Below are 16,018 nucleotides of genomic sequence, written 5' to 3'. Positions count from 1 at the left end.
CCTTTAAGCTCTTGAGCGAATTGAACAAGACTCTGTTGAGCATTTGTAGCTGCTCGATTATATCGTGTACGAGCGTAACCTGTAAGGTCCTCTCTAGCCTCTAGAACTTGTAGACCAAGCCCTGTGATCTGATTCCTATTAGGAGAGATATAAGGATTCTGCAAGTAAGAGGTAGATTGTTGTGAGGGGGATATCAGTAGGGCAAAAGTACGGTATGTTGGTACCCAATTGGCGATACGAATAGGCTCACCGTTAATCCACTAACGAGGGTATATTAAGGATCAAGGGATAGGAGCACCATCCTTAAATGGTTGCGCAAGATAGTGCTTGCAAGAGAGACTAAATCGAACGAGTAATTCGCACTCAAAACAGGGTAGCGCAGAGCGTAGAGAGCCTTTGCTCATCTCTTCTTTTGTAATCTCCTATTCGGAGGAGATCTTTGATATAGCAAAAAGCGAGATTGTATCTGCTAGTAGTAGAAACGCTTGCGAATTAAGCGTACAGGGTAGTTTACCACCATTTCAAGCCTCTTCATCAGATAGCTGCCGCAATTTTGACTATATAGTAGCTCCAAGTCGACGGCTAGCTTCTTTTATACCTATCTGCTTATTAAGTATATCTTTAGTGCCAGGGTGAAGAATCTCTGAGCGTTGATTCGAATGAGCGCCCAAATTTGGATACTTACGAGTATAGATGCGTAGAAATTGCGACTCCTAAGGACCCTAATAGTCCTTAAGATATTTGATTTCGTCAAGCCTCAGCTTTAAATAGATCTCTGTATGATTAGCCTCTAACTTAGCGTACGTATTACTCTTGATAAAGGCCTAAAGAAGTGCCTTCATCTCCTTCCGAATCTCCTTAGGATAGCCCTTGTCAGCAAGCCTCTTTTCAACGTTCTTAACAACATGCTAGTCGCAAAATTGCAGAATTGTAGTCGGGAGAGATATAGGCATTAAGGCCTTCATCCCAGCAGCTTGATCACTAATAACAACGCGTGGTACAGGGATAGGAGGATAGAAAACGTGCTTTTTGAGGCTCTCAAAGATGAAATCGAAGGATAGCTTGCTCTCTGAGCGAGCAAACGATAGAGAGCTCACAAAGGTTGAGTTACAATTTGAGAGCTCACAAAGGTTGAGTTGCAATTTATAATACTAGCAGTAATAATAAGCACTAGATTTAGCTTATTCGTACGAAACGTGCTATTGACGAAGAGGGTCTAGTTTGCTATAAAGCGCTGTGCGTATTGAATCTGCTTGGGATGAGCGAACCAAACCTGCTGAAGCTGTCGATCGACGACTTCGCCTGTATCCGGATTGAATTTCTCTTCTATCTGGCATTCAAAGATAAAGCCAGCCTCTTCAAGAGCAACAACAAGGCCAGCAAACTCGTTTCGTTCAGCAGAGGCGATACAGGATCGAATGTTGTAGTAGGTACTGCGATCAAGAGGGAATCCAACCTGTTCAAGCACTCTGAGAGCAACAGAATATGATACATTAGCTGTTCGAAGAGACTTACCCAGCTCTACCGCAGGCAAAAACCCTGATAGCGTTTTGACATGCTCAGCTCTATATCTTAACGGATTTACAGCCATCAAATGACTATGAGTATCATTAGAGATACCCAAAAAAAAAGCCATATTCGCCAGATCCATGCTTGCTAATTTGCTTATACGCAAGATAAATGAGATAAGAGCAGTTGCGAGCGTTGATACTTGTCATCTCTTGCTTCCGGCGGCTTATAACAGTACCCTCCTCATCTCTTATGATGTGGTTCTTAAGCTTACGAGTATTCTCAGTATCTCCTCCATGGTGTATACAACGAAAATCGAACTGTGGACGTGCTTGCTTCACGCTTCCGCTCTTTCGAACGATAGCGAAACCCTGCGATAAGGCCCAGCCTTGAAGACGCTCTTGACACATATCTGGATTGACGAAGACCTCACCGGCGATAGGAGGCAGTAAGAAGGAGGAGGGGAGGGAGCGCACACGCCTCTCGAGCTCAGGTTTGAGGTGCTCTGGGCAATCAGGATGGGCAGTCCATAGCGACATAGCCATAGCAAGAATAACAACACCAAGGATATCTATCTCAATGCCTATTTAGGAAGCAACAGCAAGCTGAAATTTACAACAGGAGTTGGACTATTGAAGTGTTGGGAAAACTGAGGAACGCTACATACAAATTACTACTGCGCAGTCACGCCAAGACCCAAACGCCGAATATACCGTTGCCGAATATACCGCTCTGAATATACCGCTCCGAACGCATTCCGCAAAACGCGCACGCAAAATACGTAGAATTCGTAGAAACAAGCCAGCCAAGTGCTCCTGCTATGCCCCTTCTATGCTCCTGCTAAGCAAATGCAACACAATTGTACATAGATCTACGCTCTCTACCCCCGTAGGTATCAATCAACTTGCTTCTCTACGCACTCTGCATAGCAGGTTGACACCTAGCTAACCATCACATACGCTGCAAACTCGCCCAAAGTGGAGGATTTATAATATAGCTGTCACTTTGCGCGGGCTAAGGAAGGACCCTTGTAGAGCATTTAAACGGCTGTATTAACACGCTCAGAGCTTGATGAATTAACATATATATCAGTCATTATGAGTATCAACAGAAAGAGAGAACACCCAGCTTCAATTTGAGCCTGTTTGGAAGAGTGTGGCCTTGTGGTCGCGAAATGGTGGCTGTTTGAAGTTGTATCTCAAAATGAGTATAAATATTGGTGTTGCACAGACCGAAGGACCCGTATGTTGCACAGTATACGATGTTACATAGTGTGCGTTTGGCATGACGTGGCGCGTATAACAGAACGTTCGCCCTGGCAGTTCAAGGTCAATTATTCATCACGTAGATTATAGTCACGTGTGCTCAGGCCTCAAAGTGAACATGGCGTCTAAAGAGTGTGCGAGTATGGTGGCATCGGCAAACATTCGCTACGTATTCTACAAAGGCTTATGGAAGAATTGATGTGCTCGTGGGGGGAGCCTCTATTGCCGTAGCTTACGACCATTTCTGCGGAGACGGTGATTAGGATGAAAATCTGGATACGCTAAGTTACAGCCCTAGTGACTTAGTCTTGGCTATTCAAGTGCTGTTCTGTAATGAATATAATTGAGCACGACATGGTACCAAATTATTATGCTTCCATGGCCCAGCGGTAATACTGTTGGGATCATGAAGTGTTTCTGCGGCGGTTTAAGGTCCGGCTCCAGGGGGATCATACTGATCTGAGGTGGAGTACCGATAGCTGTATATCGCGACTGCACATTACTTGTAATGTGTAATGAAACTAAACTCTAATGATATGAGGTTCATCCTTGAGGAGTTTGTTTCGTCCAAATATTGCAAGTACCGCTGAATTCATATTGCTTGGGGCGGCAAAGACTTGCGAGAGGCGGATTTTCTTTTGCTTTCTAAAATTCTCAAAATTAGCTTTTGTTTGAGTGTTATACTCTTTTATGTCAGTTCTTCTCAACTCACTAAATACAGCTTAATCAATTCTAAGCTATCAAAGTTAACTTTGTAATATCTATTCATTGGGGAGCGATGGACTCACACCTTCACGCGGTGCTCCTTGTCAGTATCTCATCGAGAGTGGACTCGATGAGAGAAGCTGAGATGAGTCCTCCCGCTTACGAGCGATCACGACGCGTTGTGGTGGGTGTCTCCTCAGTGACCTCGCGTCCGAACAATTGCGAAAGAACTCTACTGGGCAATAGTTGCAGGCGTGTGCCGTCACGACCGGATAAAGCGTGAGCTACGAGTCTCTGCGGAAGGTTGCAGTAGCATATCTACAAATGCTACATTTGCACTGGAAGCCATTTAGGGAGCTGCGAGGCCTCAGTCGAGCCACACATCAAATGTGTTAAGGGTACTCGTAAGCGGCTGTAACTCTATAGAACAGGTTTGATCTTATAGTAACAGATCACAACTTATAGAATTGGTTTTATTAAGGGTTATATAGCACCTTAGGAAAGTGTTATAAGTGACCTGAATTCAGATACTTCTCACACAGATTTGTAACCTGTTATAAGACTTTTTAAGCAGGAGAACACATTTATAAATATGTACTATTTCTTACAGATAGATAACAGTAATACTGCGATTCTATAATGCCTGTTAACCTATCTAAAGGGTCAATCCTGATAGCGCTATCCCCTTCCACCTTTTGAACGTACTAATAATACGTTAATCAACACCTATAAGCAATTATAACAAGTTATAAAAGAGGCAGAACATATTATAAGATGTCAACCTGCTGTGCAGAGTGCGTCGAGAAGCAAGTTGATTGATAGCTACGGGGGTAGAAAGCGTAGATCTATGTACAATTGGCTGTGCCGTACAGCGAAATTAGAAGCGAAATTGCGTCGGAAATTGACCAATTAGAAGCAGCAGAAACGCAGGGATTACGCATATTAAACGCGGCCAATTAGCCCTCTCAGAAGGTCAACATAAGACTAATAAGCGAGGCTAAATATTACATAGAAAAGCAAGTTATAAAGAGATAAATTAACGATAACAAGAGTTATGCAGTTATAGACATCTCTGACTCTTTATAATCTGTTGAACTGTGCTGACTAATCGACGGATCAGTGTGGAAATAGCAAGTTGTTCTATCTAATTCAGTGCGAAAGCAGCGCGTACTTATACATACAAAGTTGCTATATCAAGCGAAATAGCGTAAAACACAGATACCAAAAATACATGTGTGGCTGACGCAAAACGCGTATCAATTCTGTAACAAAACGCTGGTGACACATGTAGCAAAATAGCATAAACTGTATTTTTGAGTTCAACATAATCTAGTATAATCTGGTATAAGGAAGAAGAGAGGGAATAAGGATTACTGTAATAAGTTTAGGTGAAGTTCAAGTGCGAACAGAAAATACTAATAAATTAGTACTACGATTAGTTCAATACATCAGCTAGTAACCCAAACGCAGGGACGAGATTCTCTACACTAATACCAGATCCCACGATAAGCTACAACACTTTACGAACGAATCCTTGCGATTTCACCTTTTCTGGATCATCCCAAGGTTGGAAAAGGCTACACACAAAAGGAGGCCGGCCGGCATCAATTTAAGCACACAACTCCTGCGCACAAGCAAGCAGAGTTATGATCAACTACATATCAACAAGTGCGGGCAACCTACGAACACCAACAGATTCACAAAGATACGAAGGCAACACTCTGGAATGCTCCTATCTACTCGCTTCTCCCCGCAGGGGACACAAGAGAGTAGAATTAAGATGAAAGAGCTCGGAACCTTTCGTAAAGGCACGTCTACCCGGTATCTGACACGAACATCAGATATTCAGATGGCTTGCAGGTTTTATTCACCAGAGGGTTTCTCCTGTACATAGATTACTGTCAACGTCCCTCATGAGCTCAATGGCTCGATAGGTGTAAGAATCAATCAATCAATCAATATCTATTCATGAATATCAGACAGCAGATCGAATAGAAACAAGGCATAAAAATAGCGAAGAAAAGACTCTGTCCTGTATGAATATATGTAGATTTTATCTATGTCCTGCGGACGCTTATAGGGCCTCTATTCGGCGCATGGCAGGCGCATGACAGTTTGAACTCTTCGAACAAGCTTAATGTCCTCATTATTGGTATGCCTTTCTCTCCGTCAGGTGCTATCGAAACAGCGATTTGTAGGTTGCAAAGAGTGATGCATGCAATTGGCGTTCAAATGTGCTTCTTCGGTGTTGATCCAAGAGGAGGACAGAGAAGAAAAGCAGGCACTCAAATGCTGCTGATTTGGTTCTAATTGCTATTGAGGATGTAGAAAGAGAGGAGAAGGCGCCTAAATGCTGCTAATTTGGTGCTAATTGAGAGATAGAGGATGAGGAAGAAGAGAAGAAGGTGCTGGTCGCTCCGCGGCGGCCAGAGATCGTAGAGAGATGCAGAAATGGCTGTCGATCGCACTGCTGGCGGTCAAAGATCTGCAGAGGTCGTATGAAGAGGCAATGGTTGCTCCGCAGCGGCTAAAAATCGGATAAAAGTGTACAGAGATGGCACAGGTCGCTCTACGGCGTCCCTAGGTCTGCAGAAGTCGTACGAAGAAGCAACAGTTGCTCCACGGCGGCGGATTAATAACCTTCAATTAATTTGACGACAGCAAATCAAAAGAAACAACCAAAGCTACCAATATATCAGATGCAGCAGACTCTGATAGAAACAAGGCGTGCGAAAGAGGCAGACTCTGTGTGTGGTTTTCCCGCTAACTCTTCTAGTGTCGAATCCGCAAAGTCGCCTGGCACTGGGGTTTTATTTCGATTCTTGGTGGGGACGTGAGGTGTTTAAGGAACGGTCGCCCAACCGGCGTCGATCCCTAGTCCCAATCGGGTAACGTCCTGAAATGGGTAGGCCCTTCTAGGGGGCCTTCTTGCTAAGGTCCAGTTGGCAGAAGCTGCCAGGTGTGTAACGCCCTGAAGGCGGTCGTGAGATGATTAGGAGAGGGGCTGTCGCCGTTGAGCTTGTGATCGGTATAAGTTGTGGAGTAGAATGATATGATATAGCAGACGTATGATGCTTAGGAGTCTAGGGATAGCGTTGGTGTCGACGGGGGATGGAGATGCCTTTTGCGGAGACTTTGAGCGGGAACCAGACATTCAATCAGCTACACCACCTCTTGTCAATAAGCGTCTATAACCTAGCGATTGGACAGATGATTTTGGGGGATCGCCTTTGATCGCTGCTTCCGCGGATGAGGCTGGGTAGAAAACGAACGGGTGGAAAAATGTCATTTGGAACGAGGCTCAGCCTCCAGGTGGATATACCCTGGTCATGAGGTGTTCTGCTCGGACCACATAGGTAATGGATAGCTCTGATACGGTGGCAACAGCTATTCCATATGGTTTGCGACCATCTGGGCTAGCACCCACGAGCCTGAGTCTCCTTCTACTACGAGACAAGAAAAGGCATTAGCGACAGACTTTAGACAAAGCACAAGACCGTCAAAGGCGATTGATGGTCACATTTAATCTTTCACGCTGTTGAAGAGCCCACGTACCTAGATCCGTCTCTAAGGTCCAAAGCATCCTCGGCGTAGTAGTCCAGGGAAACATGAAGCTGGCTTCGGTTCCATTGAATGCCACTTGTCTCACACCCGAGACTCCAGCTGCCAAGATGGCAGGGCCATCTGGTGGGCTCTGGTTGGGCTGGATCGAAAAGGAATTAATCTCCTCTTATATAGGTCCCTTGACAGAGTTTGTCTGCACGAACCTCGTGTCCTTGATATGAATCAAAGCCCAATCGAGGTCACCGGACGATTTTTGTGACGTAATGTCCACTGGATGGCATAGATTCCCTCTGAGGGCGGGATTGCTTGGACCTGATTGGCCAGGTTGGTCCATTCCTAAGGTTTTTTGGTTGAACTGAACATCAAATACTTACATGCTAAAGGGCCCATTCTCGTGACTCTCCTTGATTGGACTCTCACAAGATTCCTCGGTGGATGAGTTGGTAATTTGGTCCGAAAAAAGAGAATTTTGCAATTCGTCCAGCTGTATATCAGACCCAGATGCACCAGAGGTCTTGTCTTCGAGAGCTTCGTAGTATTTCTCAAACGTGAAGCAGTGAGCAACAGTAAGTGCATAATACTGTTCGCGAACCGGATCATAGACCACGCCACCTATTGTTGTCTTCCTCCAAAGCGAGTATTCTGTTGGAGGAAGCCTGGTGACAAAGGCCAGGGAACCGCAAAGCGAGTCGCAGGGTCCTTTTCCAGTTGATGACAAGTCGGGCCCTGATGCTTCTCCTGCGGGAAGCCTGAACCTAAATTGACCAGGCACTTCAATGACCAGTCCTGAGTTCAGCTCTTTGAAATGTTGGTGGTTCTCAAAGACAGACTTCATTCTCAATCCAATGCCTCTTCTACTAGTTAAGACTATCACCGAGGGAGACGCTGCGTGAGCCTCTTCGCTGCGACCAAGCAAAACGATTTCGAAAGACATTGCGATGTGCTTTGGACCGGTTCCATAGATATGGAGAAAGTTATCCTCCTCCAACTTTCAGCAAGGGGAGTATTTTTTGGAGCCAGATTTCATCCTTTAGTCATCTTTTACCCTCCACCAAAATCGCGAATTACACTTATCTGGCAAACTCCCAATGTAAGCAAGCTTGTCCTCATTTGAAAACGCGTCCCACAGCGAGATGCCTACCAACGGTTCGATGCAGTTAGAGGGTTCATCCGCACAGTCTGGTAATACGGGTGCCTCCGATATGATGACTTTGTGAATGGGAAAGTCCTGATGGCCAGAGACTAAATAATATAGCCTCATTCGAGGGCCCCATTTTGTTCGACTGGACACTTGTCATGGACATTTGGAGATGGAAAGACAATTTTAAAGCGATGGCGGAGGACCAAGCTGTTTTGGCGTGATCTACCACTTTATAAGGCTTTGAGGATGGTCACATGACTGACTAAGTGGATCCTCTCATATCAACAATGAAGCCATCTAAGGTCAACCATGAATGAGAGAAAATGTTTGACGGACTAACAAACAACACTACTAATTTGGTCTCTGCTGTTCAAATACTACCGAGTAGTAACGAACAGGAAGACATCATTACTCCAAAATGAAGCAGCCGACATTTCGTACAAAAGACTGAGACCAATGCTGAGGACATCAGATACCAGTAAGGCCTTTTTGAAGAACAGATTCGGACCACAGCGTCTCCCAACGCCGCTTACGCTCAGCACTCATTTAGTATTCGTTCCCTTGGTCAGCTTCGTGTTGATCTTGCGCGTGGGTGCCTTGGGAGCAGATACCTCGAGAGCAGATGTCTTAGGAGCTGGTGCTGGGCCATTACCGCCGGTAATGATTTCTTCTGTGCTTGGCCGTGGTGTCGTGCCCTGATCATCCGTCTTAGCGACTTTGCTCAGCCGCTTTGGGACTGCTGGATCTTCATTGAAGACGGCTCTTGCTTCTCGTTTTCTAGTGCTGCGACGAAGGATGCATTTGGGAGGCGCCGTGGCCGTCTCAGTGCCTAGAAGAGAGTTCTTATTAGTTTTCAAGAGGAGATTAGGAATGACATAAGGATACCTTGGGCTTGACTAAGATTCTTGGGACCCTTGATCTTCAATTTGATATGCCCCGTAGCAGCTTCTCGGACAGTTTCGTTGCATGATGTAGTAGTCTCCGTAGTAGCAGCAAGGTTTGGAGTGGCGGTGGCACTGTTGCTCATGGAAACCTTCCACAATGTCCTCATTGGTAGTCTCGGTGGCCGCGGTGGTGTCTAACCCATTGACGACCTCAGCATTATCGGGAAGAGGTGTAGCGGCATTGCTCGCAGAGGGCTGGAAGACAGTCCGACCGTTCGAAACCCCCTCCATGTCGGTAATACTAGCTTCAGCAACAACAGTAGTAGCATCTTCACTACCGTCTTTAGTATCTTTGTTGTTAGCTTCAACGACTTCAGTGACCTCCTTGGCATTCACCAGTCCAGCTTTCCGAGCATCATTCTGGATCTCGGCTTCAGTGGCGTCGAGCACCTTTGAGGCTGAGGCGTTTAGCAAGCTAACAGGATTGAAGCTGGTCATATTGACTCACCAAAACTTAATTCAGAAAATCGGCTGCGAGGGTTGTTGACCAGATAGAGCGAGACAAGTCTCCTCAATGCCCTTACCTTCTTCATACCCCTGAACCAAGGAATACTGCTTAGCTTTATCAACCTTGCCGTCCTTCTCGTACTCAATTTGTATGATCCAATCAATCAGGAACTCGTCAAGTGCCCCGTTGACTCTTGTGGCAAGGACGAAATGTTTAGTGCGGAAAGGGAAGCGCAACCACTCCCGGCTCATTTCAAGAATGAGAACCTCCACAAGTCTGCTCGCCTCTAGCTTCTGAGCTGTCAAGATACAGCGAATTTGGAAGTCGAAGTTGTTGTGTCCGCTGGCTGATTTCGTTGGTGCTGAGAATTCCCGCTTGTAGTACGCAGTGTTCAATCTGCCGGTTTCCATATAGTGAACGGCAGTTTCGAGAGCATAAATTTCCAGGTCAGTGTTGCCTGTTACACCAAGGCCCTGCAGGTCAACAGTGCTGATGGCCTGAAAGGGATTATCTGAACCCTCGAGTGCAGTTGCAAAGAGAGAAGGAGACGCAGAGAGCTGTGCTACAGTCAACTCGTACGAGCGTATGCCAGATATACCCTGCAATTTGAGCTCAACTTTTGGAGCAAAACGCCTGGGGCAATTGTAATCAGTAGAAGTTATGAAACCAGAACTCAGTTTTAACTTACTTCAAGTCACCGATTCCCCAGCCGCTTGAGTCGATTATCTCAATCTGGCCTCGAGGACCGTGGATGTATCGGATAATAACGTTGGGATTTGCCCCTGGAAAAACGATATCCTTGCTAGCAAGGTCGAGTCGGATGAGATTCGCCATCCCGGGTTGGGCGCAATTGTAAAAAGGTTCTTGTTTTTAAAGCAATCAGGGAGGTCAAAGGGCCAAAGAAATAAAAGCAAAAAGACCTTATGTGTCGTGAGGTAGGTTGGCAAAGGTCCAAGGACGAAGTTGCAAAGGTCGAACACTTCCTGCTTGTTGATTCACAACGGGGTTCTTGCAGAAGTGTTTCTGTAAATTTACTCTGAAGTTGAATGCTGTTGTACTAGAGAGTAAGCTCTCCATTGCTTCTAATGCTGAAGCTTTTATTCTGCCTATCACTCTCCCACAGTTCTTCTGTTGCTTGAGACAACAAGACTTACAAGCCATGACTTCTTCAAGCAGCATTTACTCTTCCTAGCACGACTGCCAAGTAGTTTCACACGTCGAGATTGGTTGGAGAGTATTCTCTCGTTGGCTTCGGTGAATGCTCTTGACTGATATGGAATGTCATCGGTTTTTAGAAAAGGAGATGGATGTACTCGGAGCCAAGGGCTATGATTGAAGTTTAGAGGTGTGGCAGTGTTGTGCGGAAGTCGCATTATGTTACTTCGACCCAACGTCTTTAGCTCTTTCGTTTCCGGTAGCATTTTGACGCTCTTTTTTTACTGGTAAACGTGGAACTCGCATATCTGTCGTGGGACAGGAGTGCTCAAGGATAGAATCTGGCGGAGGTGGTGAACGTAGCAACGTGTTTTGTAAATGTGTTTGATCCGCTAAATGTATAATATTCGTATGTCAGTCAAGCATTGCCAAATAATGTCGGTTCAGTGGCCCAGCGGTAACGCGTCTGCGTAAGGTAGTTTGCAAAAAGCTTCCTCTAAACCAGTGGTCGAATCTTCCTGTGGCGATTTAAGGTGCGCCCTTTAGACCGAAAGCTTCATTGAAGCCCAACTTAAAGGGGGATAGCTGTATATCGCGACTGCACACTGCTTGTAGTGTGCAATGAAATCAAACACTCATGACATGAGGGTATGCTGGCACAACCTTGAGGAGTTTGTTTCGTCTAAATGTTACATGACCCGCTGACTCAGACCGAAGGCTTCGAGCCCCACTTGGGAAGGACAAGGCCATGCTAGCAGGCGGATTTTGTTTTGTTTCTTTGAAAATTGAAAGTAAGAATTTTAGACGTGAGTTGAAAGAAGAGATTATTATTATTAGATTCAACTAACTAGACTATACCTAAAACATAATAGTATAAAACTTCAATGTGTCATAGTTATTATAATAATTTAGAGCTTACGATGTATCATAACATTCCATTTCAAGTTCAAATTAATCTTTGTCCTACGACATTACTTACTAGTTAGTGTTGCATTTACAACTAAGGAACTCTATTAGTGATATGCAAGCCATGGTTCTCTTAATCTGTACCTGCCATTTCAGGCTGGATGTCAAGCAGCCCTGAATATCAGAATATTTCAGGCCAGTATGACTAAGCCAGTTTGTATACTTACATATACAAAGTCTCATGATGGGAATCACGCCAGATGAGAGGAGACACAACTACAATCGATGGAGAACAATCCAAAAAGATGCGATAAGGGGTTTCAAGACCACTAGTCTTGATATCGAAGAGGTAGGACCCAGGTGTGAAGGTTGAGATGTGTGGGTAATGAGATATGAGTGTTTCGAGGGTTATGGGGCGGAGGAGTATAGATAGGACTTGGGACAGGATCTATAGTTAGCAGATTCTGGCCGGAATTGAGATGGGGTTGCCACCAAGCAGATGTCGGTGGAGAGACGGAATGGCAGGTATAACCTATTTGAGGGGTTTGTTTCGTCCGAGTACTGTGGTACCGCTGATCTCTTACTGCTAGAGGCGCCCGCAAAGGCCGTCAATATGAGGATTTTGTTTTGCTCCTGGGAACTTCTTAATCCTATTTTATTTTGAGGATTATACTCCTTTATAGAAGTTTTTATCAAGCAAGTCAGATGCAACTCAATCAATGACCCCTTTTTCGATGCTTGTACACATTCAATAAACTTACAAGATGGATATACGTAAAGCATGAAGAGTCAGTCATCTGCGATCATTATCAGTCGACATCAGTTATGATGGCCCTCTCACAAATCAGATAGAAAAGAAGTGACTTGGCCAGATTTTTGGTTTCGAGAGGAAAGCTATGCCTATATCAGGATAGTTAGCAGAAGGTGACGGGAGTTGCCAAGATTGCAGTTCAGCGACAAGCTTCCAGGCGGCAGTCGCGTGCAGTATCACTATCAATAGTATCACACTACAACCGTGAACTACCTGGCTTCATCACAATGGCTATAGGCGACACATTGCTTGCAAGAGCAGACAACACCTTGAATGGCATCTTCGCAGGATGGAGTCTGTCGACTACGGTCATTGCATCTCTTCTCTTCGTCTTCTTGGCATATCCATGGTTGACGTGGAAGGATCCAGATACTCACCCATTTCTGCTTGCCAGACAAGCTACCGCATCTCCGATTAGGCACCCTGGTGAATCTGCTGTGTACAGATCTATCGAGGTTCCATATGGCTATCCGCTGCGTTCCGGTCTGAATGTCAAGGATCCTGGGGCCCCGAAATGGAGCTCAGGCCGAAATGGAGACTTAAGGGATATCTGGATCCAGGCTGTCAGAGGACCATTGAAGGACGATGGCTCCGCCGCCGGTCCGAAAGGAAAGCTCTTGACTGTGCTTGGAAGAGAAAAGATTATGGAACGTTCCCTTGAAAGTGTCACACTTGAGATCAACATTGTTGGAAGATACATTCAGCAGATCGAAGGCAAGTATGTTGCCATCTGCCTCTCGAACTCGGTTGAGTTGCTTGCTAGCATATTTGGTGAGTCTATCTAATGCTAGCCACCACAACACTAATTATGGCTCAGCTTGTGCATTTTATGGTCTTCAACCACTTCTTATTCCTTACGGATCATCAACGGAAGAATTCACCCAGCGGCTACGAAAAGTTCAGCCAGATATTTTGATTGCTGAAGCAGGCACTTTGGAGCTTGAGCCTGTACTGTCCAGCTGCAAGAACTTGTCACAGGTTATCTGGGTGACCAAAGCTGGGAACAAGCATATGGACTTTGCCGATACCCCTGATGATGTTCCAGGCAAGGTGAACATCTCCACATGGCACGATTTGATCGAAGAGAACAAATCACCTGCAAGCTCAGAGCTGCCTTCAACCGAAAAGGGATCATCAAGTCCCAGTGTCTCGATCGTCGAGTCGTCTGACAATTCTTTTACTGTCACGGAATATGGTTCCGAGGCAAGTTGGACTCTCTGAAATTACAAGCTACCCCTAACGATATTATCACCAGAATATTGTCGCTGCCGTCGCCGCCCTGATCAACAGCCTCCCGCGAAACCAGAAAATCAGCAGCGACGACGTCGTCCTCCCCATCTCCCCATTAACCTCCTCTTACACCCTTATGCTAGCCTTCGCCTCGCTCTTCTCCCACGCCACCATAGCCCTGAATTCTGTAGCCGGCGAAACCGTCGACTTCGCCCTCGCCGCATCCGCCATCAACCCCACAATCATGGTGGCCTCCTCGCAAAGCACACTGAGATACCATGACAGGATGATGAAAACCCAATTAGGGCCCCTCGCTAAGGTATCCCATTACTGGCAAAAAAAGACCCTGCTTAACGGAAACATGCCCAAGACGCCTTCTTTCGCTCCTCCAGGCCAGCACAACTTCCTGTCAAAGCTGCGATTGCTGTTCGTCTATCATCGTGCTGAAGATCAGAATTCCCCGCGCCTGTCCTCCACGGCGTTGAGGGATCTCAAGATCCTACTTGGAGCAAGGACGTGCTACGCCCTCACCACTTCGGGTGTTGCTGGTGCAATTGCGCAGACGAACATGCTTGATTATCGCCACACTTCGGAAGAAGGCGGTAGTCATTTTGGGCCCCCCTTGAGCTGTGTCGAAGTGCTGCTGACGAAGGACGGTGAGGAGGGTGGTGATGATGAGGAGGAGATGCTTGGTGGTGGTGAACCGCAGGGGAAGGTGAGTCGTGCCATTAGCTATTGTATTATTTCTAGCTAATGAAATTACACAGCTTGTGGTTAGAGGGCCGGCGATCTGTGGTGGAGAGAGGAAATTGGATCTCGTTGGGAAGATTGGGGCGGATCATACGTTGTCGTTGCTTTGAGGGTGCTGTTTGCTTTCTTGCTAAGGGAAGGAGAGCGCGGAACGAAAGGAACTGGCTTAACGAAAGGAATTGGCTTAACGAATGACGAATTCGTAACGATCACAAAAGAAGCTCCGAAAAGAATGGCCACGCTGCACGACTACAGGAGCGTATAGCAATAGAGATTCAATGAAAATTCTTTTTTTGCAATCAAACCGGTTATAGAGGCATTGGTAGAAGCCATCAAGTTGCTATACTTCTACAAATCCTTTAAATCATCGTACATGTGCAGACACCTCCTTGGCCTCCCCTGAGAGGCAGCATTCACTTTCTCCCTAGCCTCCTCGACAAACTTTGTGAGCGCGTCAAGGTCCTTCCTCATTTGCGCCCGCAGCGTTGGAGCTTGCAACCTGTTCTTCTTCAACGCGAGCTTCATCCCCGCCCACAGCGGTAACAACCTTTCAAGCTGTATTCGAGCTTGGCTGGGGTCTTCGTTGATGGTAAGATCTTCTTTGGGAAAGAGCGCTAGAATCTTTGATGCTGTGGTATCTAGCCGGCTGAAAGCAATGTTTGTGGTTGGACGATCTGCTTGCGCAGCTTGGAGCTCTAGCATGATTGCTAGAACCGTTAAATCTTTCCTCATGTCTTTCTGGCCTATCCGCCACACTCTGCCACCGCAGTGCTCTGGCTTCCCGAGCAGCAATAAGACCTCCTGCGCCTGGCGGACAGCTTTGTCCATATCTTCGCCCTTGAACCCTGCCTTTGCCGCTCTGATATGTAATCCCAGCATCAACTCCGTCGTGACTGCTGGATCTGCCAGGGTCACACCAGTCTTCCTCACCATCTCTGCACATCGAATAATGAGCCCTGTCCTTCCTTGCTCATTAGCTTTCCTGACGAATCTCTCCATGTAACCGTCGGGCAACTTTTCGTCCGCCAATAGCATCCCTTCCAGAAAGGCAGGCAGATTCTGCCAGTCCCTCTCATCCTGCAGCAATTCTACTAGACGCTGTAATGATTTTTTTTTGTTGGGTCGCTCACGTATATTCATTGGCAGGAGTCTCAATTCCTCCTCGTCAGACATGGTGACAGTGACGCCAGGGTCATTGAGAAGCAGCTTATGCCGGGTAGGCCGATAGATGAGGTCGCGATGGGGCTTTGAAAGGGCGCCTGGGGTGAAGATTTTAGTGCGGAAGGTCATAAACAGGTCGTCGAGTTCTGGGGTTGAGGAGGCAGAAAATCTTGGTATTGCTATGTATATCATTAGCTTGTCATTGCGAAATTGCAGGAAGAGAGCGTACTTTTCGAATGTTGTGGTGTGCTTGAAAAAGACCTTACCAGCGGTAGCGGTCTCAATGCTTCACGGCCACAGCTGCGGCAAAGAAAGACCCGGCCGAGCCCATTCTGAGCCATTTTGAAAAGTTTCCAATGAGGAAGAACGATGTGTCTGTAAGTAGTATTGATTCCATAACTAAAGTCGTGATAGAAGCGAGGATTTTCA

The 16,018-nt window shown here is 46.2% G+C and overlaps 3 protein-coding genes across 3 annotated transcripts; 1 reads left to right on the top strand and 2 right to left on the bottom strand.

Annotated features, from left to right (window-relative positions):
- Positions 1 to 8,726: 8,726 nt before the first annotated feature.
- Positions 8,727 to 10,410, bottom strand: EPUS_03878 (uncharacterized protein; the record flags this gene model as incomplete). The annotated part of the gene is made up of 4 exons (XM_007802184.1): positions 8,727 to 9,013; positions 9,140 to 9,526; positions 9,653 to 10,209; positions 10,265 to 10,410. The coding sequence occupies 4 exons, from the start codon at positions 10,408 to 10,410 to the stop codon at positions 8,727 to 8,729; spliced, it is 1,377 nt and encodes a 458-aa protein (XP_007800375.1).
- Positions 10,411 to 12,675: 2,265 nt separating this feature from the next.
- Positions 12,676 to 14,538, top strand: EPUS_03877 (uncharacterized protein; the record flags this gene model as incomplete). Its single annotated transcript, XM_007802183.1, has 4 exons — positions 12,676 to 13,219; positions 13,266 to 13,594; positions 13,704 to 14,393; positions 14,446 to 14,538. 4 exons carry the CDS (start codon positions 12,676 to 12,678, stop codon positions 14,536 to 14,538), a joined length of 1,656 nt encoding a protein of 551 aa, XP_007800374.1.
- Positions 14,539 to 14,776: 238 nt separating this feature from the next.
- On the bottom strand, positions 14,777 to 15,930 carry EPUS_03876 (uncharacterized protein; the record flags this gene model as incomplete). The annotated part of the gene is made up of 2 exons (XM_007802182.1): positions 14,777 to 15,768; positions 15,819 to 15,930. The coding sequence occupies 2 exons, from the start codon at positions 15,928 to 15,930 to the stop codon at positions 14,777 to 14,779; spliced, it is 1,104 nt and encodes a 367-aa protein (XP_007800373.1).
- Positions 15,931 to 16,018: the final 88 nt, after the last annotated feature.

The sequence above is a fragment of the Endocarpon pusillum genome, assembly GCF_000464535.1.
Source record: "Endocarpon pusillum Z07020 unplaced genomic scaffold scaffold1533, whole genome shotgun sequence".
In the NCBI taxonomy this organism is placed as follows: domain Eukaryota; kingdom Fungi; phylum Ascomycota; class Eurotiomycetes; order Verrucariales; family Verrucariaceae; genus Endocarpon; species Endocarpon pusillum.
Note: the sequence above shows the minus strand (reverse complement) of the source record. Positions and strands in the feature narration are given on the sequence as shown.